This window comes from Peromyscus maniculatus, chromosome 19 (genome assembly GCF_049852395.1).
Source record: "Peromyscus maniculatus bairdii isolate BWxNUB_F1_BW_parent chromosome 19, HU_Pman_BW_mat_3.1, whole genome shotgun sequence".
Classification (NCBI taxonomy): domain Eukaryota; kingdom Metazoa; phylum Chordata; class Mammalia; order Rodentia; family Cricetidae; genus Peromyscus; species Peromyscus maniculatus.
This window is the reverse complement of record NC_134870.1, coordinates 33,651,852-33,679,695: the sequence shown is the minus strand read 5'-3', so window position 1 is coordinate 33,679,695 and position 27,844 is coordinate 33,651,852. Positions and strand designations below refer to the sequence as shown.

Genomic DNA, 27,844 nt, shown 5'->3' with positions numbered 1-27,844 from the left:
GCCCATTCAAGGTTGCTTTGAAGCACATTTTGCTTTGAGGGGGGAAGGATGAAGAGTCTATAATACCACACACGTCCCTTATCTGCCTCTCCACGCTCCCTGCTTATCTACTGTGTAGAAATATATGGGAAGAAACAGGCCAAGAAGCTTAACGCGTGATAATCTTTTGGCATTTGGTAGTCAGCGTTCTCTCTGGCCTTGCTTATAGCAAACTCAGAAAGTCACTCCCTTCAGTTTTAGTGGGTTCTTATAATGTTCAATACATCCATCTCGTACCATAGCCCCGCCCTCCCCCCCCCCCCCCCAGTTCCCCCTTTGCAGCTGGAGTGGTGACTCGGGAATGAAAAAGATTCAGCCCCAGAAGATGGCAGAGGCTTTTCCAATAGGATGATAAGAGAGCGGGATGGTGGTGAGGTTAAAGAGGCCCTGAGAACAATTTCAGCACTGCCATCCTTTGGCCGTCCTAGGATACAAAGACATTTTACAATGAGCACACAGGATGAGAGGCCAAACCCTGCACTCGGAAGGCACAGACATCAACATTTCCCTACTCTTTGGCTGTTATCAAATCACTAAGTTTAGAAAAATGCTGGGCGGTGGTGGCGCACGCCTTTAATCCCAGCACTCGAGAGGCCGAGGCAGGCGGATCTCTGTGAGTTCAAGGCCAGCCTGGTCTACAGAGTGAGTTCCAGGACAGGCAGGACTGTTACACAGAGAAACCCCCACCCTGATGGTGGAGGTGGGGTGGGAAGAAAAAGCCAACCAACCCGGGCAGGAGTTTCCACTTCCCATTCCTTCAGGTTGAAATGGGAGATGAGGGAGACTCATCCTTCGAAGAACAGAAGGATGCGTTGCAGTGGAGGCAGGCTGTATTTACATGTAATTCACCTCTTTTGTGTCTAAGAAAAGCCACGCCAAAAGAATCATTTGCTCGCAAATACGGTCTGTGTGGATGAAGCAGTAGACACTGGGGGCATGGTCTTGCCCGTCGCTGACTTTTTCCGAAGGTCCATCTGTTGTCCAGAGTGGCAGCCACTGCGATGAGCGAATAGGACAGTCATCTCTGCTCCTGAGGAGACTGCTTCAGGCTGGGACCCCTTCAAGGCAGCCGGTTGTCCGTGCTTTCCAGAGGTATGATGTTTGGTGGGAGGAGGGCTGTAATTCTGAAACCTCACGGTTTTGACTTGCTGTAAAATAGAAAGCAGAGCCGAGGGCTGTGGGTGAGATGTGTGCTCTGGCCCCGCCCCCTTGATAAGAGTTGTGTGTTTTCCCTACAATTGTCTCCACTCAAAATGCCACGTTTACGTGGTGTTATTCAGCCAGCACGTGTGTCTACTGTGCATCATGTAATGTGCCCTGTGAAGTACGGTGGATCTGAGTGAACAAACCCATACTGGCCATTAGGAAATTATAACCAGTGCTGTGTGATGAGAGAAGAGTAACCCGCTGAGGCAGTGGAGTAGCATCTAATAGGCAGCTCCTTAAGGAGGCCTTTCTTGAGGCAGAAGGATTTAAGAATAAGAGTGAATAATTTGGGAGACATAGAGTCAGCAGTGGTCTTCAAAAGGACCCTTCTAGAAAATACAGGTTCGCCTTTCCTCTCTCCCCTCTGCTTTTCCTTAAGGTCTATCTCAAGGCCTGGCTCTTCCTCATCAGTTCTCCTGAAGACCCCTCTTAGAGGTCTCCAAAATTGCCTTAAGAATGCTCATCACAGACCTGGTTCCCTGGACACCGGCTGTTACCATGTAGCCTTCAGAGCATTGACTGTAATCCCCATTCATTAAGACCATGAGACAAATATACAGACCAGAGACAAATACACAGACCAGCATATCATGTGTGTCTTTAAAAGATGGAAGATTCAGAGCCAAGTGTGGTAGCACAGGCACTTGGAGGCCGAGACAGGGGGATTGTGAGTTTCAGACCAGTTTGAACTACATAGTGAAAATTTGTCTCAAAACCCCAACAAAACCTAAACAGAAACATGAGAAGTACCCTGAGATCTGGAACTCTGGGCCTATCAATACTGGCGACACCTGGCTGAGCTGAGGAGTCGCTCCCTTTATATGAGGCAGTGTCTCCATTTGCTTGACGCCCCCTCTCTCTTCGCTGTCTCTCCAGTCTCCTAGGCAGTTGTGCGTCTTGCTTGGCAACTGCAGGTGTTTGTTTTAGCTAGTCACTGACCCAGGGATTAATAAAGTGTTCTTTCTATGGTACTTCTTAGGAATTGCTTCTTTGTTCCACGAAATTCTCTCCTTTTTGTCCCCAAGTTTCCCATACTTTCTGATTCTCACTGTTTGCAGCGGGAGCTTGGGACTTCGGAGTTTGGGGGTTGTGTCTGATGACTTGGGATATTGGACAACTGGGTTACGGAATCCTTTAGATTGCATGAACATCGGAAGTTGGAATAAACACTCCTGACCCTTCTGTCATTCACCGTGAGCTTTTCCAAATGCGATTCCCCGCACAAGCTTCGCGGAAAGAACCTGGGCTTTCCTATCGGATACAGATGTCAGCTGTGTGGCTTTGGGCAATATCGTTTAAGTTCCCAGGCCTCTGCTTCCTCATTCTGAATGAGGATGAAAACAATCCCTACCTCAGAGGGTTGTGATCGAGGTTTAATGAGATGGAACCCATGGAATTCTGTGCACGGTGTCTGTTAGCATATTTAGTAGTTAGTAAAGGCTTAACAAATAGGAGGGGACTCCATCCCATCCATTTTGTAGGGAATGGGTGATGGTGGGACGGTGGTGGGGGTCGTAGTGAGGGGGGGGGAAATGACTGATGAGTGTGGTGATGCTCAGTAAGCTGAAGGATTTTGTGATGACCATCACCTGGTTCCTTTAATGTCACCTTCTCCTTTTCATCATCTCTCTTGTTTCAAGGATCTTATAAAAATCCATGTCTTCTAGCACAAAAATCTCCAGACTAGATGTTAACAGATCTGATGAACATCACAGCTGTCCCAATAAGTTAGCAGTTAGAATTATCATTCGATGTGACTTTGACGTCACTCAGATTCTCCCTTGTCTTAGCTGTTCCTGTCATCTGATGAAAAAGTACGTATCAAGCCCGGTATAAGTACCGCACATGTTTTACATAATGTCATCTCCAAGCCCTTGTACGGCCATCAGATTTTTAGGTTTACTTTTATTTACCTAACATTTTTTTAGATTTATTTTTATTTTATGTTTATAGGTGTGTTTTGTTTGCATGTCTGTATGTGCACCATGTGTGTGCCTGCAGAGGTCAGGAGGAGGCATCAAATCTGGAACTGGAGTTGTGGGTGGTTCTGAGTCACCTCAGGGGTGCTAGGTACTGAATCCAGGTCCTCTATAAGAGCAGTAAGTACTCTTAACTGCTGAGCCATCTCTCTAGTCCCTATATTATTATTTCTATGGCTAGGCAAATAAGTAAATAATAATGAACGAATCAACAAAGCCCCAGAAGGGTGAAGTGTTTTGGCCAGAGGCACCTAACCAGAGTGGTAATTCAAATCAAGCCATGTTTTCTCCAGGCCGTTTCTGGATCATAAAAGAAGCATGTGTCAAGGGAATGAGGAGTACGTTTATCTAGGAGAAGGTGCAACGAGTGGGTAGGGCTGTGTTGTGTGTGAAGATCTTATTGGTGGCTGCCAGTGTGGTTGGTCCATGGTGTGCAATTCTGGGAGGCTAAAGGGTTAGGCTCCCACTGTCACTCCATTCCTACCTTTTCGATGCCATTTTTTGAATTTTCTGGTTTCACTAAGATCGAAGGTGGGGCAGACGCAGGCGGCTTGGGTGGCGGCTCGCTCTTGACGGGTATTTCTTTGCCTTCCATGATGAGGGAACTGGCCGCCGAGTGGCTCCTGGTCTTGCCACCTCTGCTGATACAGGCCGGGGCAGGCTCCCCAGGGGAAATGGGTTTAGACCCCACGTCCACCATCATGGGTGCTGGGGAAGAGGTCATTCCCTGTGGCCGACAGAACTGGAGCTTCTGAGGCCGGATCACCACGGTGGGGCTGCGTCTGAGGGATCCCACCATGAAAGTGGGGATTCCTGAGTGGACTGCTCTCTGCAAGGATCCATCTGGGGGATGAGAGAGCAGGCATCAGCAGGTTGCATGTGGGCTGGGTATGCAGTGTGTCCCGATCTCTCCCAGAATAGATAAGTAAGGGCTTTCCTAATGTGACTGGGCTCATACACTCCTGGGGTCCTTCAAACGTGAACTAGTCTTTTATTTTTAGTGCTATTTGCTGTGGCTGGAAGCAGGTAAATGTCTAGCTGAATGCTGTGTGAGGTATCTAAGGTGTGATGCTTCAATTTACCTGTGTCTATCTCCCCCCCTATCACCCCCACCACCGCACCATCTCTTTTCCTCTAGTCCTTTAGGATGGCTAGGGAAACAGACACACCAAGTTTCACAGTGAGAAGCAGACCCAGAGGCCGGCAGGAGGAGGAAGAAGAAGAAGAAGGAGAAGGAGGAGGAGGAGGAGGAGAAGGAGGAGAAGGAAAGAGAAGGAGGAGGAGGAGAAGAAGAAGGAGAAGAAGAAAAGAAGAAGGAGAAGAAGAAAAGAAGAAGAAGAAGAAAAGAAGAAGAAGAAGAAGAAGAAGAAGAAGAAGAAGAAGAAGAAGAAGAAGAAGAAGAAGAGAAGAAGAAGAAAGCGAGGAACACAAAGTGAGCAGACAGCAGAGAAGGAAAGCCGAAGAGGGAGAGGAGGCCACCGCCATTCACTTGCTGAGGAAATGGTTAATAGAAAGTTTAAGTGTGGGGGTGGGGCAGCAGCTGAGAACACTACCTGTACTCATTGTCCCTGTTTACTTCTTGCTCAGAGAAGGCTCCCAACCACAACGCAGAGTGTGGACTGCATCTTATGAGATGTACAAACTGCCAGGCAGCGCCTGAAGTCACAGATGTTTACTGGCTGTCACTGTTATGTGACAGACAGAGCAATGTAAAAGTCGGACAGTGTGGGTTTGTGCCTTACTGAGACAGTCCCTTCTCAGTTAATGGGAACCAAGTCCTCCCCAAGAGCCTCTAAGAAGGAGGTCCCATCCCTTAGGCGTAAGCTCTATAGATGACCAAGGAAATGGGAGGCTCCTTGCCTTTGGAGAAAAGACTAGGAGTTACTCTTACAAAGCATTGTGGGGCCAGTCTCAAAAGGTCTCCAAGCATTTGAAGAACCACATATTATTGATGGTCTTTCCTAACAGTTCTTGTATACATCTCCCCCCCTCGCCCCCCCAAGACAGATTCTCTGCGTAACAGCCCTGGCTGTCCTGGAACTCACTCACTCTGTAGATCAGGCTGGCCTTGAATTGACAGAGATCTGCTTGTCTCTGCCTCCCAAGTGCTAGGATTAAAGGTGTGCGCCACTACTGCCCGGCTTGGATGCATGTTTGAATCAAAGCCATAGAGGGCCTGAGCCAAGCTACACTCTGTGTTGTGGTTGTAAACCTTCACCAAGCAGGAAGTTATGGTGGACAACGAGCCCAGGTGTGTTCTCAGCTGCTGCAAGCATGTCGGCATTTGCCACGTCTGACCTTTCCATTTACACATTTGTTTTTCCTTGGATGACCCCCTGAGCTGCACCAGCTTTTGGGGAGACTGACAGCTTGACCTGCCTCGGCTTGGAAAAAGGGAGAAAAGAAAGCTTCTGGAATTAGGGAAGACAAAACAACACTAAGTAGGCATGTCCTTGGCTTCCATGGATATGGGGTAAATCTGGCTTCTTGCCTATCTGGTTAGCTGGTTAGTTTCCAATTTTCAAGAGATCTAATGCTCTTTTATTACATATGCATACAACACAAGCAGTCAAAGCTCCAGGTCCATCAAGAGTTACACAGCAATAAAGAGGCAGTGTATAAAAAAAAAATGTGAGCAGTCAGGCGGTGGTGGCACACGCCCTTAATCCCAGTACTCAGGAGGCAGAGGCAGGCGGATCTCTGTGAGTTCGAGGCCAGCCTGGTCTCCAAAGCGAGTTCCAGGAAAGATGCAAAGCTACACAGAGAAAAACCCTGTCTTGAAAAGCCAAAAAAAGGGCGGTGGTGGCGCACGCCTTTAATCCCAGCACTCGGGAGGCAGAGCCAGGCGGATCTCTGTGAGTTCGAGGCCAGCCTGGGCTACCAAGTGAGCTCCAGGAAAGGCGCAAAACTACACAGAGAAACCCTGTCTCGAAAAAAACCAAAAAAAAAAAAAAAAAAAAAAAAAAAAAAAAAAAGTGAGCTATCATAAGTGGAATCCAATTCTTGGTGTTGCTAAGTGGTCTAGACTGAGGGACCATTTCAACCCTAGACAAGCTCATGATGTAGATGGACCAAAGATAATCTGCTTAGTTGTAATAGTAATGAAGAGATTTATATACTAATAATTAAAGTTACTTTACCAATAAAAAAGCCATGTTCTCAAGAGCTTGTTACGTGGTAGACACTGTATGGTTAGTCTATTAGTTAAATCTGATAGAGATACTATGCCAATATTGTATAACACAGGGAGGATGATGAGGTGGGTATTATTATTATTATTATTATTTCCATTTTACACATGAGGAAAATAAAGAGGACAGTCACTTGTACAAGGTTGTTATGGTGAATAATCGGTAGGGGGCAGAAAGAAGGGGCTGAAGGCTGAAACAGGAGGTACGGGTGGGCATGAGAGACCATGGTAGCACCATCGTGAGCTTCTCCTGGCCCCAGCCTCTACTAGGCCTGAGTTTCAGTTCAGTTCAGTTTCTGTTTAGATCTCAGTTTCTGTTTCAGTTTCTGTTTTTGATGTGGCGGGGAAGGAGATATCGTATAGCAGGTGTGATTCAGCACTTATAGCCCCAGCCAATCAGAAACATATTAATGTGGCCGCTGCTTGCTTGGCCAATCATGTGTAGGATGACCTAACCCCCTCCTGGGGTTGTCTATAAGAGGAGCCTGTGAGCTTCTCTGGGGGTTGTTGCCATTTTGTTGTGTGGCTGACCCTTGCATGCAAGAATTCTTCTCTGGAGAAATAAACGCTCTTGCATTTGCACATGTGAGCAGTGGTCTTTTGTGGGGTGGTCTGTGGACCCTAACCGGTACAGTTAGAGGCCATGCAGGTAAGTGAAGACACTTGCTTTCTTTTGTTCTTGGGGACTTTCCCTTTCGACATACTGTTGCTTGTGCTGCTCTTCTGTCCGGCAGTGTTGGTTGCATCTCATGTTTAATCATCTGTTGAGGTGGCAGGAGAGACTCTACAGGGCCAGTTTTAAGTTGGGGATGTACAACAAATCGTATGTCCCACACTTGGATTGTGGCAGGAAGGAATCCTTCTTGTTTTGTACAATGAGGTTTCAAGATCTTTTCTGAATTCCCTGCAAATGAAACCTCATGCAAAAGTTTAATATGTTGAGGTATTAACAACAGCATGGTATTAATGATAGATCTGCATGCACTGCTATGTGCTCAGTGTAGATGTTATATAGGGAAAAAAAGAAAGTCTTGGAACAACAGTGCACAGAGTGTGACTAGAAGGTGTCTATCAATCTTGAAAAATTTGGACCTGGTGGGTTCAGGGTGTGAGTCTTACTTTTGCATAGCCTTAAAAGAAAGTCTCACCAGGCAGTGGTGGCGCATGCCTTTAATCCCAGCACTCAGGAGGCAGAGGCAGGTGGATCTCTGGGAGTTCGAGGCCAGCCTGGTCTACAGAGTGAGTTCCAGGATAGCCAGAACTATTTCACAGAGAAACCCTGTCTCAATAAAAAACAAAACAAAACAAAACAAAACAAAAGTCTCTGCATGTATTACATAAATAACATAGTAGATATAAAAATATTAAAAAAATTAACATAGTAGAAAACAGGGGTTCTGAATACTGTCTTTAGAATCTTGTCTTCTACCCCTAGCCCCTGCCCGCTCAAGGGATGTCTCCAGACCACAGTCTAAAAAGCAGACGTCAGTCTTCAGCTGGTCTTAGTAAGAAGCAGCACCCCCTTGGCTACAATGCAGTTTGGTATCACCCCCTTCACCATGTATGTATGAGTGGAACCAGACAGTGGCCTTCAGTTGGTCTAGGCTACACTCAATAAAAGCACTCATCCCTTGGGACTTGAACCTTTGCAGAGGCTCAGCTCAAAACCAGTTGTTTTCGTGAAAAACTTCCAGTGCGTCCCAGTTGGGACCCACTTCATTTACCTCTAGGCACACACCTCTCTGTCACCACTTACTCTTTCTCATGCTGCTCCGCCCTTTCCGAAGAGACCCTTGTCCCGACGTCCCTGGGCCAGGTGGGCTTCCCGCAGGGTTAACCACGGCAGTAGGCACAAAGACAGATTTGAAGGGTCTGTTTTGCCGGGGATCACCTTCTGAAAAGCTACCCTGGGAGGACACAGAGGAGGTGGGTAACGCCCATGCGGTGTAGACAGTAGGGCTCCGAGAATCTGGAAAACTAGACGTCTTTCTAGCTGTTGAACTGTTTTGTTTTTTTTTAAAGAGAAGAAATAGAGAAAGAAAATGTTCAGTCAAGAGTCCCATTTCTTTTTTTAAACAGCTCCCAACCGTATGAATGTAGTCACTCTTAACCACCCACATCCACTATTTTGTCACCCACAATAGCCCCTGATAATTCCACAGAAATAACGAACTCCACCAGGGCCCTGGTGTAGAAAGCCCTTCTGGTGTCCTACCCCCCCCCCACTACCCTCCATGGTTTTCTTTAGGCTGTTCCCTCATTCCTCTTCGTTCTCTTTTTCTCTCTATTCTGCTTATTAAGAAGCCACAATGTGTATTATAATAACGAGTCAGTGTTGCGTGAGGTCGGCAAGCTATTGTTTAACTGTGGCCAATGCTACTCAAGAAACATATGTTGCCAAGGGCTCTAAGAGCGGATGCCTGCAGCAAGGGACCTTGAATACAAGAGCTGTCAACCGTCTCTGGTCTCCATGGTGTGGTCAATAGAGAGTGGAGGAATCACTTAGTGAGAAAACAAGTCTGCATTCTAGAGATGAGGCCTAGGAAGTAGTGAAGGTCTCCAGCAACTGACTGGCTTCCACAGCAGAGTGCAGCTGATCCATCCGTCTTCTGAGCAAGAGGCCTCTAGGCGTCACTTGCTGCAAGGTGCATTGGCACCAGGTAAGACTAGTTATTGGTGGAAGTATTACTAGTTTCCAAATCGTTTCCAGCAGGAGCAACAGAAGCAAGGACAGAACACAGCTAATTAGGCTCAGGTCAGTCTTACTCCACCAGTCCCTTCTTTGAATGACTGTTGATGGCACCAGGGATAAGCTCAGCACTGGGCTTAATTCCAGGAACTCCTAAATTGTGATTTTTCCCATCCAACGCTGACTCCCTCTTTGTCTTTTGGCAAAAAGCTTAGCACCTAGCTAGCGTTTTCTTCCAACATCAAAGCACTTTGCTAACATGTATTAATTAATCCCCAGGAAACCCCAAACCTGAAGACATTATGATCCTTGTTTTCCAGAGAACAATGATAGACATTCTGGGCTTAACTGGGAGGAGTGGATATTCTGGTTTGCTTTGCTAACAGGTCCCTGTGTCCCTTTCTGTCTGTGATATTAGACCTTGTCCTGTTTTCAAAGACAGCATTCCACATAGTAGTTCTGTTGGTCTTGCCATGGGAAGCAGCCTCCGACTAAGAAGAAATGTTGAACCTTGGCCATCTTTAGAGTATCTGTGTGGGGAATGAAAGGCCAGGCAGTGATGGCCCCTTGTCACCTTCCTCCACCCATAAGGCACAAGACAAGGCAGGCATGCTTGTCTGTGAAGGCTACAGTAAAGAACCATCCTGCCTAATTACACAGAAGGGAATTTATTGGGACTACAAGAGCCAGGTGGGAAGGACCTGGGAACAGGATGCAAGTGGGCAGCTTCAGGTTCCGTGGTGGATCTGAGGCAAGAGTAGGGATCAGATGTTACTGCTGGCTTCCCCGTAATGACTTCCAGCTTTCCTCCCTGGCTCCTGTTTCAGAGTTTCAAATAGGACTGCAAGATTGGCCAAGTTAAGCTGGCATGGTGGCACACACCTGTAATCCCAGCACTGGGGGATGGAAGCAGGACGATACGTATCTTAGTTAGAGTTTCTATTGTTGTGAAGGGACTCCATGACCACAGCAACTCTTATTAAGGAAAACATTTAATTGGGGCTGGCTTAGAGGTTCAGAGGTTTAGTTCATTATCATCATGGCAGCATGCAGGCAGACATGGGGCTGGAGAAGGAGCTGAGAAACCTACATCTGGATCCTCAGGCAGCAGGAAAAGAAAGACTCTGGGCCTGGCTTGAGCAATTTGAAGCCTCAAAGCCCATTCCCAGTGATGTACTTCCTCCAACAAGGCCACACCTACTCCAACAAAGTCGCACCTAATAGTGTCAGTCCCTATGAGCCTATAGGGGCTTATTTTCATTCAAACATTAAGGAACTCAAGATCAGCTTTATCTATAAAGAAAGTTTAAGGCCAGTCTGGGCTACATGAGACCCTCTCTCATATACTACCAACCTTCAAGAAAAAAAAATTTAGTTGTGGGTGGGATGAGGAGAAAGTTGAGGACCACCGCCTACTGAGAGCACACAGGACAATGACTCAAGTGGATGTTGGTGCGGTTAAGGAGGGGTTTGGATGCTGGACAGATGGACACTTGACATCTGCTCTGTAAACCCTGCATATGTCTTCAGGGGCAGAAGAGAAGAGACTTCAGGGAAGCAGATGTTTAGCTGTGGTTAATAAGAGCTAGACACTTTGGTAGCTGGAGTTTTTTTTTTTTTTCCACTATGGGCAGTTAGAAAGGCCAACTTATTGCATTTTAAATGGAAACTTTGCCATTTTTGTCAATTTTTTTTTCGACATTCTTGCTGTGTATCTCTGGCTGGCTTGATATCCACTACATAGCCCAGCCTTGTCTCAAACTCATGCCAATCCTCTTATCTTGCCTCCCAGAGTGCTGGGATTATAGGCATGTGTCACAATGCTCAGCTCTGGTCAGTTCTTAGCTGTAGTTAATCCCTAAACTGTGTCTCAGTTTGTCAGGGCATGATGCGGGAAAAGCAAAGGTTTCAGTGCCCAGGGGACACCTCACGTCTTTGAGCCCGGGACCGCTGGCATTTTAAACCGAAGGCACTAATGACACTACAGAGTCATCGTTGTAGATCAGACACAAAGAACACAGGTGTCAAAGAGCAGAAAGGGGCCTTGCAGGTGCTGTCCAACCTACCGGGTTCTCACGTAGAACTTGCTAACAATAGCAGAAACAAAGGTGACAAAGACAGTATGTTCCAGTTCTGAGGACTGGGAGGATGAAACATAACACACGGAAGGGTGGGTAGGACCAAGGGCTAGGTGTACCCGGCTGGACACATTTGGCAAATGTCATTCACCTCTAAGGTTAGTGAGGATGGGAACTTTCTTCGTATGAGAAATACCATCAAGGAAATAACACTCAGATTCTTTCTAACCCAACAGCACTTAGGAACAGAGATTTTTGTTCTTCTTGGGAATGCCCCTTCCCCACGAGAAAACCATGCCCCAACCTTAACACCTCATGATCTGATCATGTTCAGATTTCTGCAGACTTGGAGACAGGCTCAGCTCACTGTCAATCTGTTAGCACTGGAACCCCACCACGGTCTGGCATGCAGCCCTTTCAGAGGGGCAAGCACAGACTGCATGGCTTACTGGAGGGCACCGGGTGTCTACCCAAGAGAAAACCATGGATGAGAGAATGGAGGCAGGAGCACTGGTAGGCTGGCATCCCACGTGCACACGGTGACCACACATCCCAATTATCCCAAGACACTGAAGGCTTTCCTCAGTTTATATTTCCTCAGAAATATAGAGATGGTAAATATATGATCACTCTCATTTATACTAATACTTTGATGACTCATCCCAGGCTCTGGGCTAAGGCTGATGTATAAGCAAAGACCTTGGCAGTCTGATCCTACAGAAGATCAGCATCCTCCTTGTCCCTCACTGCTTTTTCATGGTCATTCCAAATTCTTTCAATACCTTCTAGCTTTCGTTCATCTCATCATAGTCTACCACCCATGGCAGCTGTTGCAATCACCTACCCTCTAGGTCTGCCTCTCCTCTTATTCCTTGAGGATTTTAGCTTCTGGCTGTTTTATTAGTCTCTTGACACCCCATCACACCACAATGATCTCATCTAATCTCATCTAATTAATGGCTTTAAATAGCATCTCCAGACCAGGGCTCTCTCTTCAATACTAGACGTGTCTACTCAGTGGCTCACCGGCATCCTTACTTGTGGTACTAATAGGCACCTCGCACTTAATCGGCTGTGAAGTAAGTGTTTGCTTGCCCACAGCTCAGACCCATCTGGTAGTATTTTCATCGTTGTCATCCAGATAAAAGAGATACTCTCTTTTGGTTAACCAGAGGGGGGAAAAAACCTCGCCTTCACCTTGAATCCTCTACCCCTTCATACCTGATATTTAGTGTGAGAAAATCACTGATGCCTCTAGCTTTAAGGTGTTTGTGGAATCTGCATCTTCAAATTACCACCACATATGCTGACAGAGTGATGACTTACCCTCTCTGTAGGATTGTTAGGGTATTCTCTTAGCTAGATTTTTCTGTCTCTACTCTTTCTTCTCTACAGCTTATCCTCAACCCAGCAAACAGAGAGATTATGGTTAAACACAGGTTAGATCATGCTACTCTTCTGCTCAAAACTCTGCTATTAAGTTAAAAACCAAACCCTTTATTATGACCTAAGAATTCTAGATGACTTGGCCCCATTTACCATTCTGACCTCATCTTCTCTTAGTCTCCCTCTCATTTGCTCTTGTCCAGTCTAGTTGGTTTTCACGGCAGGTACATTCCTACCCCAGGACCTTTGAACTTGCTGTTTCTGTGGCCTGGAATGTACTTCTCTTCAAGATCAGCTTGGCTTACTTCCCCATTTCCTCATTCTCCTTTCGTCTTGGCAAGGCCAGATCCTTACACACACACATGTAGGTGGGTGCATGTATGTGTTTCATTTACTAATATTTTCCCAGGTCCAGGAAAGGTATGGTATCCGACATATAGTTAACATTAAGGGACCGGAGAGATGGCTCAGTAGTTAAAAGCACTGGTTGCTCCTGCAGAGGCCCTGAGTTTGGTTCCCAGCACTCAGATGGTGGATCACAACCATCTGTAACTCCAGCACCAGGAGATCTGGTGCCCTCTTCTGGTCTCTGAGGGCACTAGACCTGCACACAGTGCACATGCCTATGTGCAGGCAAAAAATGCTCATCTATATAAAATCCACAAAAAACGTTCAATAAATATGTTTGAGGAGATGACAGTATCAATTACACACACTTTTGGTTTGCCATTCTCCCAACAACTTCTAATTATCTTACATTGAAAGGAATAGCCATGATGTCTTGTCCCAACTTCTGTCACATTAAAAAAAAAAAAAAAGAAACCAAACAACAACAACAACAACAACAACAAAAAACCCTTTTCATGTAACTCTGGTCCTTGGGGATCTCATCTTTGTCTGTTCTCTTCTAGACAGGGATCCTTTGCCTCACCAGCTAGCCATGTGGAGGAAACGCTATATATGAAGAATGGAGCCCTTTATGGAACCCGAACCTTCTAAGTTGAGTTCCCTGCTTTCCTCTGGTGCCACTCGTGGCCTCAGTGTAGCCTGGTACACGTCATGCTCCCTTTGTCCTTTGTGCTCCACAGGTAACCACCCCACTTTCTCAGTCTCTTCCACGCTGCAGTCTCTTCTTTCCTCACCATGGTTGCCCTCCTCCAGACTCAGGGCTCCACCTAAAAGAAGGTCTGCCAAAGCGGCAATAGGGCCTTGGTGCTCACAGAGTCTGACCCTTTCCTGGAGTTCGTGACCCAGACACAAAGACAGGGCTCAGTGGGTGACAAGGGCCTTGTTGCCTCACAGCTGGGCAGGTGAGGGGGGAGGTAGGAGGAATCACAGTCAGTCTGAGGACTGTGTGAACTGATGGGCACAGCGTGAAGAGGCAGGACAAACCCCCATTAGTGGCATTGATTAGGTATGTCACAGGGAAAGCTGGGAGGAAGGGCGCCTTCAGGGTAACTGGTCTTTGATCCGGGGCATGGCCGGACAAGCACTGGTCTGAATCCATGGAAATTCTGCCTCCTACTTGAGTGTCCTGAGAACCTTCCTGAGATGCTCCAGGGAGGCATTTGGTCACATTTTCCATTTAGTCGGTCAATGGTATTGTTTTGGTGTCAGATGTGATGTGGGAAGTCTGGGACTCGGCCGCAGAAAGCTTCAAAGGCAATCCTAAGCAGGCTATTTCACTGCATTATCAGTGCCTTCATCTAGAGAATAATGTACGCCAGGCGCTTTGCATGGCCAGAGAATTAAATGAGGCAAAGCTGGGCACGGTGTTTCACACCTGTAGTTCTAGCACCTGGGAGTCTGAGGCAGGAGGACTGTGAGTTTGAGGCCAACTTGGCTAAGTTCCAGGCATGTAAAAACAAAAAACAAAAAACAAAAAACAAAACAGTGAGACCTCTGGGATGGGGGGGAAGTTATAAATATTTTGTGTGTAAGTTAATGGGATATGAAGGCAAAAGCTACTTCTTGGCTTGTGCTCTATTGAAGGCACTGGGTCCATCCTCAGCTCAGCCCACAGAAGGGCCCTGGAGATGTACCTGAAAACGGGGATGACGTAGTCGCTCGGGAAGATGCCAGCTCGCCCCGTGACGAGGGAGAGACCCCTCAGCCAGCCGTCTTGGTACTTCCCCAGCACCTTGATGCCTTCTCCTTTCTGCAGGTCCAGCTCGTCAGGTCCGTGGGCTGAGTACGAGTGCAGGGCTACACACCTGGAAACACAAGGAGGCCGCACATAAGGGAAGCGGGGGAGGATGCTGAGGAGGGCGCAGAGCTGAGGAAGGGCTGGGGGCGGCCAGTACCTATAGCCCACCCGCCGGCACCTAGCAACAAAACCCACTAAAAATGGAAACTTAACCATGGGAAGGCAGACAGAAGTGGAACCACCTGGCTGGCATGCCAGTGGACATCCTGCCTTCGTGTCTCCACTCCATAGGGCACCGCATAGCTGGAAGGCCACCATGGGCACTGTGGCAATGGGGAACCGGCCTCCAGCAGAGAAGAGACTTGAAGGACAGGGTCAGTGGGAGAGGTGTGGGAGAGTCTACCTCAGTGCTTTCTCACTCCTGTCTGCTGCTGTTCTGAGGACAGCAAGGCTCTCTGATGACAAGAGTCATCACAAAAGCCTCTCTGAACCCCTCTGCGGGACTGCGAGGAGGGCCTTGTTTGACTTCTCGGAATGGCCTGGGAGAGAGCCGGATGCCAACTGTAAAGTGTACGTTAGGAAGTCGGAGGCAGGGGTGATGATCCTTATTATTTTTGCACACAGTGATTCCACTGGCTGGACAGTAGGTGGAGGAGAATGGGTTTTGTATCATGGAAAAAATGTGAGTGAGGAGAAAATAGACACTGTATTCTAAAGTTCACACAGGAGTCAGGTAGGTGGCGTCCAAGTATGAGTCACAGTCGTGAGGACACCGGGAAACAGTGAGGCTGAGGCTGAGGGCATGAGAACAGCTGCCTCATGAGAGGCATTAAAGGAAGAACTTGATTGCCTTGCTGGATTCGGGGTCACTTCAGCCAGGCGTGTCCAGGCTTTTGACATTGTGACATGATGTTGTCATCTACAAAATTTATGCCCAGAACTGTATAATGGAGTTTACAAAAAATAAAAAAAGCAAAATAGAGATGATAGTGTTTTTTGTCAGCTTATGGTTTTGTGTGGGGCTGTATCCATAGCTCTGTTTGGTCTCATGTGGCATGTAGGCTGCAGGTCAGACATGCCTGGTAGTCCTTTGAGATCCTAAGGACTGGGAGACACCCCTAAACTCGTTATCAAAGTGGATCTTATTTGCCAGTGTTTTTCTTACCTCCAATGCTGAGTCTATTTATGTTTTTTTACTAATTATAGTAAGTCAGTATTAATTTATGACCCAATATTTTAAACCTGAAGGGAGACAATAGAGACTGCTCAGTATTCAATCTCCCAGCAATGCTGTCGTTTCTAATCTGCATTTTTCTCGTCCGTGCTCATCACCATCAGTGGTGGAAAAGGAAGTGGGATTAGCTGTTTGGATGCTATGGTTTGGGCATGGAGACTAGGTGGCAAAGGGATGTAATGATGAGATCTCGGTGTCAGAATTGGAGGAGGGGTGCTGAGCTTTTTACTCACATGTTAGCTGAGAGGTGTTGCTGGGAGCCGGGCACACTGACCACGGCTGTGGAATGTCCCAGGGAGGCAGGTGCAGGGTGAGATGTGCTGACCTATACAGACAGAAGAGACAGCCAAACAGAACCAGTGAGCACCCCAAACCAGGTAGGTGAGCAAATCACAGAGCAGCCTGACGCACATAACAACAGCCATGCCCAGCACAGCCCACCCAGCCATTTCTCTGGTTTATGGCCTTGGGTAGAGTGAGGTGGAGCAGGTGTCTTTTTTTTTTTTTTTAAAGATTTATTTATTATGTATACAGTGTTTTGTCTGCATGTATGCCTGCAGGCCAGAAGATGGCACCAGATCTCATTACAGATGGTTGTGAGCCACCACGTGGTTGCTGGGAATTGAACTCAGGACCTCTGGAAGAGCAGTGAGTGCTCTTAACCTCTAAGCCATCTCTCCAGCCCACGGAGCAGGTGTCTTATGGCCTGTCCATGTAGTGTTCCTGGGCTGAGTTCTCAAAGGATTGCAGCAGAGTATGGCAGGGTGCCAACTTAGAGCCAGCAGAGCTATACGTTTCTCCTGTCCCATCCCACCCAGCCCCTGTGTGAAAGCCTGCACGTTTAAAACAACAGGACATCTAACAGAGACTCGGGACTTAGCTCTTCCCCCACACTTTTAAGTGCCTTGTAAGTATCAGCAAATTTAGTCCTTACCAGAGGTAGCTTATTAATCCCCATTTTTTTCCATCAGAAGCTGAGATACTTTGGGGGGACAACAGTTATTTAACTAGGACAAGCACAATTTAAAATGAAGTCTAGGATATGAGCTAACCTGCTCATTCACTACTGATAGTATTAACACACACACACACACACACACACACACACACACACACACACACACACACGTCTTAGCAGGGTACTCAATAACTTATAGAACATGAATCTGAATCCTTTTCATTTCTTCCAGCTAAAACCAGAACAGCAATGACAGAAGCCTCTGAACTCTGCCTACTCTTCTAGGATTCTTCCCAATGTCTAACAGCCTTATGTGCTTAAAGAAAAAAGTGTGTGTGTGCACATGTGTGTGTTTGCGTGTGCATATGCGTGCATGCACACACACACACAAAAGTGGAGGTCAGAAAAACCATATATAGGTCCTGGGGGTAGAATTCAGAGCTTAGATCATCAGGCTTGGCAGCAAGCACCTTTACCTGCTGGGCCATCTCATCAACCCTTACCTTCTCCCCCCTGCCCCAACTTCTTTCTGTTTTGAGACAGGATCTCTCATTGGGACCTGGGGCTTGCTGACCATGCTAGGCTGGCCAGTCAGTGAGTCATCTCTGGGATTACAAGTACACACCACTACATTTGGGTCTTTTATGTGGATTCTTGGGGCTGAACTTGTCTTCTCATTTGTGTGGCAAGCATTTGAAAGGCTGAACTATCTTAGAATATTTTCCTGCTTCCCCTTTCCAACCTCACCTTCTGTCTTAGTTAGGGTTTCTATTGTTGTGATGAAACACCATAACCAAAAAAACAAGTTGAGGAGGAAAGGGTTTGTTTGGCTTACACTTCTACGTCGATGTTCATCATTGAAGGAAGTCAGGACAGGAACTCAAACAGGGCAGGAACCTGGAGGCAGGAGCTGATGCAGAGACCATGGAGGAGTGCTGCTTACTGGCTTGCTCCCCATGGCTTGCTCAGCTTGCTTCTTTATAGAACCCAGGACCACCAGCCCAGGAGATCACACCACCCACAATGGGCTGGGCCCTTCCTCATCTATCATGAATTAAGGAAATGCCCTACAAGTTTGCCTACAGTGCTGATCTTATAGAGGCATTTTCTTAATTGAGATTCCCTTCTCTCAAATGACTTTAGCTTGTGTCAAGCTTACATAAAACTATCCAGCACAATCGACTTCTTGGCAACCTGACACACAAACACATCACTGTTAAGCCACAACCTTTCCCTTTTTTGTTCATTCCCTAAGATGACACATTAATACCAATATCACAATATAAAACATTTTATAAACTTAAAACATCCCAAAGTCTTTACAAATTCAAACACTTTAAAGTTCAGTTTTTTTTTTTTAAATTTCAAAGTCTCGTTTACAGCCTAAAATCTCTTAAAATTTAATCTCTCAGATGTGGGATCTCATAAAATCAAAAATAAATTAGATACATTCTTACTTTAAGAATGAAATACCAGGGCACAGTCACAATTAGATCAAAGCAATGTCCACTATCTTGGATTCACTCATCATCTTCTGGGCTCCTTCAAAGAGATTGAGTCACTTCTCTAGCCCTGCCCTCTGCATCACACACAGCTTGTTTTCCAAGCTTGGGCAGGATTCACTCCCACAGCTCCTGCCGTTCTCGGTGGTCATCCCATGGTCCTGGCATCCGTGGTGATATATTATGCACCCCAATAAAGATTGTCTGGGGATCAGAGGACAGAGCCAGCCACTAAATTAGACATAGAAGTCAGGCAGTGGTGGCACACACCTTTAATCCTATCACTCGGGAGGCAGAGATGTCTCTGGATCTCTGTGAGTTCAAGGCCACACCGCGGTACTAGAGAGAAACAGAACCAGGCAGTGGTGACACACACCTTTAATCCCAGGAAGTAATATGGCAGGACAGGTATATAAGGTGTGTGGAAACAGGAACTCGCTCTCTTGAGGCCGAGGATTTTGTAGAGGTAAGAACTAGTGGCTGGTTGTTCTGCTTCTCTGATCTTTCAGCTTTCACCCCAGTATCTGGATCTGGGTTTTTTATTATAAGACCTTTTAAGGTTCATGTTACAGGCATCTCCAATGTGCTGGGGTTTCCTGCTGTACCTGGGCTGCACTTTCACCAATATCCTCTCATAGGCTCTCTTTATGGTGCTAAGCCTTAACTTCTTTGCATGGTCCCTTCAGTTCTGGGTCTTCAATTGCTACTGAGGCTGCACCTTCACCAATGGCCTCTCCTGACCTCTCACAATGCCAAGCCTTAGCTGCTCTCCATGGCCCCTCCGTGCCTTCAAAATCAGTACCACCTGGGTGACTCTTGCATTACCAAGTCTGGCTACAGCTCGAGGTACAACCTTGGCCACCTCTGGAACACAGCTTCTGTGTGCTCTCAGGAAACACTTCACAGAAAATTTCACCTCACTGATGTTGGCCTTTTGTTTTGTTTTTTCTTTTTGCTTTGTTTTGTTTTTCAAGACAGGTTTTCTCTGTATAGCTTTGGAGCCTGTCCTGGAACTCGCTCTGTAGATCAGACTGGCCTCAAACTCAGAGACATCTTGTCTACCTCTGCCTCTTGGAGTGCTGGGATTAACGGCATGTGCCACCACCAGCCGACATTGGTCTTCTTCTTAATCACCAGTAATTTCTCAGCTCCAGCTATCCAGCATTGATTACACCATTAAAACAACGGTGATTTAGTGGTCCTGGTCTCTAGTTAATCACAGCCAATTCTTCAGCCCCAGCTGACCAGAACCACAGATTCTTCACACAAAGGGCCTGGTTGAATCTTTGCTTCCCTCTGAACCTTCACAAACCAGGCCGTCATTGTCTGCACTGCTCTCAACATTCTTGTCTTCAAATCTCCGACAAAAGACCTCACTGAACTCTTAATACTCAATGACTCTTCTAGCCCAAAGTTCCACAGTCCTTCTTCAGGTATCCCCAAAACCTTGTCAAGTCCGTCCCAGCAATATCCCATAATCCTGGCACCAACTTCTGCTTAGTTAGGGTTTTATTGGGGTGAATAGACTCCATGTCCTTGGCAACTCTTAGAAAGGAAAACATTTAATCGGGGCTGGCTTACAGGTTCAGAGGTTTAGTCCATTATTGTTATGTGGGAAGCATGGTGGCATGCAGGCAGACATGGTGCTGGGGAGGTGACAGAGTTCTACATCTGGATCCGAAGGCAGCAGAGGCTCCACCTCCTCATGCCACTCCCTAAGTATTCAAATATGTGAGTCTATGGGGGTCCTTCTTATACAAACCACCACACCTTCCTCTACTCCTGCTCTTCAGCTCAGCCACGCGGTCTCTTTGGCCACACTGTATTTGACCTTTACTCTCTCCTCTTTCTTGTTACTTCTATTTCCTATTAAAAGTCTAAATCATAAATACTTCATGTGCACAGCAAGTAGATAGATGATTTTATGTACCACTTACATAATAGTATAGGGGATGCGTGTATCCATACCACTCAACTCAGAATACAGATAGAAACGGGCGATTGTACTTAGCAGCTCTCTCAATAGCCATATGGCTCCCCCTCCCCCTCCCCACCTCTAGAGCAGCGGTTCTCAACCTGTGGGTTGTGACCCACAGGGGTCGCATATCAGAGAGCCTGCACGTCATATGTTTATAGTACACATCATAACAGTAGCAAAATAAAATAAAGTTACAAAGTAGCAAGGAAATAATTTTGTGATTGGTGATCACAGCATGAGGAACTGTATTATAGGGTCATGGTATTAGGAAGGTTGAGAATCACTGCACGAGAGGTAGCCATAGTGCGAAAATGTGAGCTTATCATTCCAGGGCTTTTCTGGGTAGCTCCTCCCACTCTGGCACACGCTTCTCTGTTCTGTCTGCTGTGACATGCAATAAGTGCATTCCGTGACAGGGAGGTTTGCTGTATGTATTGTGGCTCCTGTCCCGTATTTCACGGCAGGAATATACCACCACAGGACTAGTCTATCGTTTATATGTCATTTGGGCGGCTTTTACTTTGGGGCTGTTATGAACAGTGTTGCTCTGAACATTCCTGTACATGTCCCCTGTGCTCATGGACAAGAGTTTCTCCAGGATATACACCTAGGAATGGAATTGATGGGCCGTAGGGTAGGAGCCTGTTCAGTTTTATTAGGTAATAACAAATTGTTTCCCAGTGTGGCCGTAACAATTTACACGTCTGCCAGCAACTAATGACAATTCCTGTTATTTTAGAGTGTTGCCAGCATGAGGTAACCCTCAGCTCTTTAATATCTACTCGTGTGGTGGGGTGAAATGCTAGTTCATTGTCGTTTTACATTCACATCTCTGAAATGCCAATGAATTTGAGTTTCTTCATTTTCCCTGTTTTCAAATGTTTGCCGACCATTCTTATTACTTGAAATGCCTGTTCCTATCCTTTGTCTCTCCAAAGCCCTCGGGTTATTTATTATTTTTCTCATTAAGTTGTGGAATTCTATTATTTTTAGATATAAATCCCTTGTAGCTTGTATTTTTTTTTATTATGTAGCATCTTTTGATGGACGGAAGTAATTATATAATATTTTGCCGTACAGTTCTCACTTTTAAAAAATCTTGGCTAAGATGCCTTTTAATCTCAAGGTTGTGAGGTATGCTTCTACGTTGCCTTCTGAAAGTTTTATGGTTTTACCATTCATATATAAGTTCTTTAGTCCACATGGAATTGATTTTTGACGAGGGAGGAATCCAATTTCATCCTTTGCCCACATGGATACCCAATTAGACCAGCGTTGGAGCTCATTCTTCGCTTCTGACCTGCGGAGCTGTTTGCCATAAATCACTTCTCCACACTGTCTGTTCCCAGGTTTTCTAGCACGTTTATTGGCTTAAAAGAAGCTGGAGCTAAGTATGAACACGGCTGGGACTTGGTTTTAAAGAAAGAAGCCGCGAGAGCCGGGCGGTGGTGGCGCACGCCTTTAATCCCAGCACTCGGGAGGCACAGCCAGGTAGATCTCTGTGAGCTCGAGGCCAGCCTGGACTACCAAGTGAGTTCCAGGAATAGGCGCAAAGCTACACAGAGAAACCCTGTCTCAAAAAAAAAAAAAAAAAAAAAAAAAAAAAAAAAAAAAAAAAAAAAAAAAAAAAAGAAAGAAAGAAAGAAAGAAAGAAAGAAAGAAAGAAGCCACGATGTCTGATCAGCAGGCCTCAAGCCCCGCCCCAAACAAACCCCGCCCCTTCTCGGTAGAGGTCCCTTTGCCCCTGGCTTTTCGTGGCTCTGACGGAATGTTAGAGTTACTGACTGAATGTTAGAGTTACTGTTTGAGTTTCATGAAAACGAACTCTGGAGGTGTTCAATTTGTGGATAAATTTGGGGGGAGTATAACTGCTTTAAGATATTGAAATGTAGGTGTGATGGCACATACCTATCACCCCAGCACTCCGGAAACTTTGAAAGGAGGATCATGTTTGAAGGCCAGCCGGGGCCTCACCTCAACTCCCGCCTATTCCCTCTCCATCTCCTTTTTTTCCTCCCTCCCTCCCTCCCTCCCTCCCTCCCTCCCTCCCTCCCTCCCTCCCTCCCTCCCTCCCTCCCTCCCTCCCTTCCTCCCTCCCTCCCTTTTTATTTAACTGTTTGAGACAATGTAGACCTGGATGGCTTGGAAGTTACTATTTGGCCCTGCCAATTGCCCGCTTCAGCCTCCTGATTGCCACCTGTGGGCCACCACACCTGGACAAGACACCATTTAAAGAGAAGTACTGAGTTTTCCTGGCTAAAAGCATGACACAATTCACCATTTAATTTGTCTGTTTTGATCCTAAGCACTGCAGAAAACTTGGCATTCTAGTGCTTGTCTGTAATCCCTGCACTGGGAAAGCAGAGGCAGGAGGATCAGAAAGAAGTTCAAGTTCATCGTTCTGCAACATGCCAAGTTCAAGGCCGACCTGGGCTATAAGAGGCCCTGTCTCAGGAAAAAAAATTACATTTTAAAGCTTGTAACTTTACACCTAGTACTTGGGAGGCTGAGGCAGGAGGATTGCCATGAGTTTGAAAGCAACCTAGATTACATGGTGAGTCCCAATTCAGCCTGAGCTAGAGAGAGTGACTCTGAAATAAGCAAGCAAGAAAACAAACAAAAACCAAAAAGAAAATTACCTTCCTTTTTTTGGTGTATAGAAATGTGTTTATAAATACTAATTTGAGACTAGTAACCTTGATAATGGCATATCTACTCCCAATGTGTTATTCTAGATTCTTTTGAGTTTTCCATATAGACAATAATAATCTTCATATAATGACAAATTTTCCTTCAAATATTCAACCTTTACTACTTCTTGCTTAGTCTGTTGGCCAGGCCCCTAGATGGGGTTGATCAGAAATGTGACAGGGTCCCGTTCTAACCTTCACCATTAAACCAGGTATTTGCTGCAGATTTTTTGATAGATCCCTCTCACTGAACTCTGTTAAGGATTTTACTCCTACTTGATAAATTTTCTAGCACATAATAAACAGATATAGAATTCTATCAAGTGCTAACACATGTATTATTTTTCCATACTATGTTTTCTCTGTATTATTTAAAATGTCACATAGGTCTTCTTCTTAAACCTATTAACATGATATATTAGTGGAATTAATTTTCTTTCCATTTTTCTTTACTTTTTTTTTTTTGGTATGTATGTGTGTTTTGCTTTCACGTCTTTGCACCATGTGCATGCAGTTCTCTCAGTGGTCAGAAGAGGGCATCAAGTCTTCTGGAATTGGAGCTACAGACAGATTAGCCACTTCTTAGGTGCTGGGAATTGACTCAGATAGTCCCATATTTTTATTTATTTATTTTATTTTTATTTTTAATATAAAAAATATCCTAGTCCCCATGAAACACATGGAGTTTTTTTCCATGTTTGGAAGTGTTTAAACATTATTGCCTCAAAATTGTGCAAGAACTGAAATATCCACCTGTCAGTGTTTCAAGTTTTTGTTGTTGTTGTTTTGTTTTTGTTGTGAAAATTCAATTCCCTTCCTTTCTTCCTGTCAATCAATATTTCCTTTTCTTTTTCTTTTTCCTTTCTGAAAGGGTTTGGATCTATAGTCTAGGCTGGCCTCAAACTCAAGACACCCCGCCCGTCTTGGCCTCCACATGATGGTGTTACATCACACTTACCTTTCTTCATTTTCTTTAATGGTTATTTTATTCTAAAAGATGTCCAAAATGCATACCACACAGACGCACACTCTCACATGCATACATCTACTTCTCAAACACACACACACACACACACACACACACACACACACACACACACACACAGTTGGGGGAGAAAACAAGGTACCTCACAGGATGGAGGGTGCTTTGTATCATACCTGGTTCATAGATGGACCCAACACATTTTATTATTGTTACCACTATGAGATGGAAAGCAAGCTAGCTAGGGAGAAGAGAGAGAAAAAGAGGCAGGCGAGAGAGCTTTCTCAGTAGGACCAAATTTTAAAAGGAGGTCCAAAAGTCAATCACAGTAGATCAAATTCCCTTACAGAAGATGGGCAGCTGGCCTTCTGTCTGGGAACTTGTATATAAGAATCTTTTCTTTCCTTTTTTTTAAATCTATTTTTTTTAAGATTTATTTATTTATTATGTATATAGTCTGCATATATACCTGCAGGCCAGAAGAGGGCACCAAATCTCATTACAGATAGTTGTGAGCCACCATGTGGTTGCTGGGATTGAACTCAGGACCTCTGGAAGAACAGTCAGTGCTCTTAACTGCTGAGCCATCTCTCCAGCCCCTAAGAATCTTTTCTTGATGGTAGGGTGTGCTAGTCTCATGCATCTCGAGCTTCTAAGGAAGGTAGAGGACCAGTGCTTCTCTACAGCTGTGGTTCCAACTGGCATATTTGGAAAAAGCTCCAAATCCGACTCACAAGTCAAACCACAAAGATAAAAATCCTCTCCCCTGAGCTGGCTTATTTGGGCAGATACAGAATGTCCTGCCCTGCCACCCCCACCCTTTGCCTTCCTTACGCTTCCCTGAGCCCAAGGATCTGCTGCCTTTACAGAAAGATTTGGGTTCCAAGGCAGAGATGGTGGGCACTATAATATTTTTGAAACATCGGGGCACACCAAATCCTTAATGATTTGGTTTGTCCTTAGTAATCAATTAATTAACCTTTGTCCTTATTATAACAGTCCACTTGAAGTGTTACAGCTTGTAGTGTAACCACAACATTTAAATAAGCACAGATCCTCTCAAGTCTGTTTTGGGTCCCCTAGCAGCAGTGGTATTTATTCACAAAATATGTCTGTTTAGGATCTGCTAGGTCATGGGAATTATGGTGGGGCCATTCTTCTCATGTACAAGGTAGACTATGTGCTGATAACGCTATCTGCCTGCAGCAGGATCTTGCCTTCACATTTTCCAGACAGGATCATCTCAAGATGAGATGTGTCAGAATGTCTAGAGGTTCCCATGATTTATGCAACCCTGATGCAAACAAAAATACCCTCCATCCTTAGAAATCAGCTTTTTGTGTTAGAAAAAGTAGCAGTGAAGTATATTTCTCTAACTGAAGAAAATGGCCATGCATGGAGAGTTGGGTGGATTCAAACCAGTCAAGAGACAATACAACACTTTTTTCCCCCTAGAAACTGGTTCTGAGTTCAGATCCCTGGGGAATGGGACTTCTCTGTTGCTTTTATCATGCAATCACAGTCAAGTAGACCTGTATGGTCCTTAACTCTTCCATCTGATTTAGGTGAACTTTAATAAGTTTTTCTATGATGAGTTGTCAAATTTGTAAGTCTTAGAGTCTCACTTCAGGAGAGATGTTGGGGAGGTTAGCTAAAAAGAAAAGTTTGTTGAAAAATTTTTGGCGGGAGGGGGAGAAGTTCAGAGAGCCCAGACATCGTTGGACAATCCATCCACGTCCATCTTTGTGACCTTTCCAAAATTTACTATTTGTATTGTTTATTGACTCCCAAGTTAAAAGGCCAACAACAACACTTCCTTAAAGTTATTTAAAACAAAAACAAAAACAAAGGTGAGGACTTTTTAGGAAGAAAAGAAACAGGTCAGGTCCAGTAGTGTATGCCTGTAATCCCAGCACATGTGAGATGAGGCAGGAGAATTGTGATTTTTTTTTTTTTTCGAGACAGGGTTTCTCTGTGTAGCTTTGAGCCTATTCCTGGAACTCACTTGGTAGCCCAGGCTGGCCTTGAACTCACAGAGATCTGCCTGGCTCTGCCTCCCGAGTGCTGGGATTAAAGGCGTGCGCCACCACCGCCCGACATGAGAATTGTGATTTTTGAAGCATGCCTGTGCCACATAGCAAGATACTTTTCCTCACTTCCCTACCCCTTGAAAAAGAGAAGAGGGAAAAAAATAAATAACCAGGACTCCCTATATTATCAAACCAGCTGTCCCTGCTCCCTTGGGGGCAATTGAGTTCCCTTAATAAACATAAGCTCATAGCCTTAGAAATCACAGACATAGCTTTCCCATGGTAACCTGAAGCTGCCTGATACCTTTTTGGTGGCAGGACGGTGTTCTTCCTTGAAGTATTTTATGGGAGACCTTTAAAAAATACCTCATACTCAGGCTGAGACCTTGGTTGAACATGAAATAATCCTTCCTTCCCCCTGGACTAATAGAGCATGGATGCAAGGTCCATCAGCATCCGGGCACCCTCTCTAGAGACAAGCTCAGAGTGTGTGCATGGAAGGATTTTTTTAGCATCTTCTCCAAAGCCATCTCTTAAAGCCCCTTCATGGAAGCATGGGGCTGGTTTTGTGAAACTCTGAAGTCCAGGAGAAGCCTGTTCTCCATGTTTCTAACTGGATTTAAGAAGCTTGAATTGGCTGTCCCACAGGCCCACAGGCCCTGCCTAGATGGTCCAGCCTGCGGCAACTGAATAAATTCAGTTGCCTTGCAAGTAAACTTCTACTGTCCTTTTTGGTCACTGAGTCAACCACTCAAGCTCAGAGCCCCAGGTTGTTTGGACAATGGCTACCTCTCACCTTCCAGACTTCTTTTGTGTCCAACAGAGATAAAGAGAGCCTGAAACATTTCAGACTGTCTATTTCCAAATGTCCTGATAGTTTTTTTTTTAAATCTCAGTGTGCTAAAAAGGTATGAAAAACGTGAACCTGATTAAAGAGGAAGAAATCCATAGGACAGTTACGTAACTTTGCTCTTTGTACCCCAGCTTTCCGAGCATATCTGAGCACCCCACAAATGTCCACTGAGTTCTTCCAAGAAGACTGGTGTCTAAACCACTTGGGACAGATGATGAGTAAGACAGAGAAGACATGGCTTCTCTTACCCAATTCTTTCTTCTATTGGCTTAAGATTTGGCAACACAAGAAAACTGAGGTGTATTGGAAGTTAGGTAGTGTTGCTTTTTACTTTTATTTTTTTCCCTTGATATTCCCTAACTCAGCCTCTTTTCCCAATGGATGATTTCCCACGAGCAGGCATTATTTCCCTCAATGGTGGACCTGGCCCAGTACTCAAGGATTCAGATAGTCAGGCATTCAATAATATGGAGCATCAGTTGGGCATGTCTAATTCCTTCTAGTCAGTGAGTGTTCTGAGTTCTAGGGGAGGTCATCTATGAATGAAAAGGGTTTGAAAAGGAAGGTACAGTTCCCTTGTTTTAAGGGCTGTGTCATCTCATTGAGATAGAACGGGAGGGACCATAATACATTTCTGAGAATGCAACCATCACAAAAGGTCATGTTCACAGACTATTCAGTAGAGGCCACACATTCCTAAGTATTTTTTCATGTAATCTTTATAGTAAGTTAAAAAAGTGCTATTTGTGTGTGTGCACATGTATATACATGTTTGTATGGTGCGTGTTAGTGGGTGTGCACAAATGTTCATGTGGAGGCCTGAGATAAAACTTGGATGTCAGTACCTCAGAAACGACATCCTGCCTCTCTTTTAGACAAGGTTTCTCATTGGACTGAAGGTAGC

The 27,844-nt window shown here is 45.4% G+C and overlaps 1 protein-coding gene and 1 long non-coding RNA gene across 7 annotated transcripts in view; one reads left to right on the top strand and one right to left on the bottom strand.

Annotated features, from left to right (window-relative positions):
- Positions 1–315: 315 nt before the first annotated feature.
- Sh3rf2 (SH3 domain containing ring finger 2) overlaps positions 316–27,844 on the bottom strand; it is a 106,015-nt gene continuing 78,486 nt past the window's right edge. For 5 of the 6 annotated variants that reach the window (XM_076555113.1, XM_076555111.1, XM_076555110.1 and 2 more), the window contains 5 exons: positions 16,181–16,272; positions 14,610–14,780; positions 8,171–8,415; positions 3,709–4,067; positions 852–1,187 (listed from right to left, as the gene is read on the bottom strand). In XM_076555113.1, coding sequence (XP_076411228.1) covers positions 924–1,187; positions 3,709–4,067; positions 8,171–8,415; positions 14,610–14,780; positions 16,181–16,272 — 1,131 coding nt within the window. In that variant the 3' untranslated portion in view covers positions 852–923. Of the gene's footprint in view, positions 464–851; positions 1,188–3,708; positions 4,068–8,170; positions 8,416–14,609; positions 14,781–16,180; positions 16,273–27,844 lie in introns of those variants that run through there. The other variant, XM_076555114.1, reaches the window with a different exon arrangement.
- The window catches only part of LOC143269572 (uncharacterized), a 43,982-nt gene continuing 27,015 nt past the window's right edge, over positions 10,878–27,844 (top strand). The window contains exons 1-2 of the long non-coding RNA XR_013046064.1: positions 10,878–11,339; positions 13,479–13,655. This is a non-coding gene — a long non-coding RNA (uncharacterized LOC143269572). The remainder of the gene's footprint in view (positions 11,340–13,478; positions 13,656–27,844) is intronic.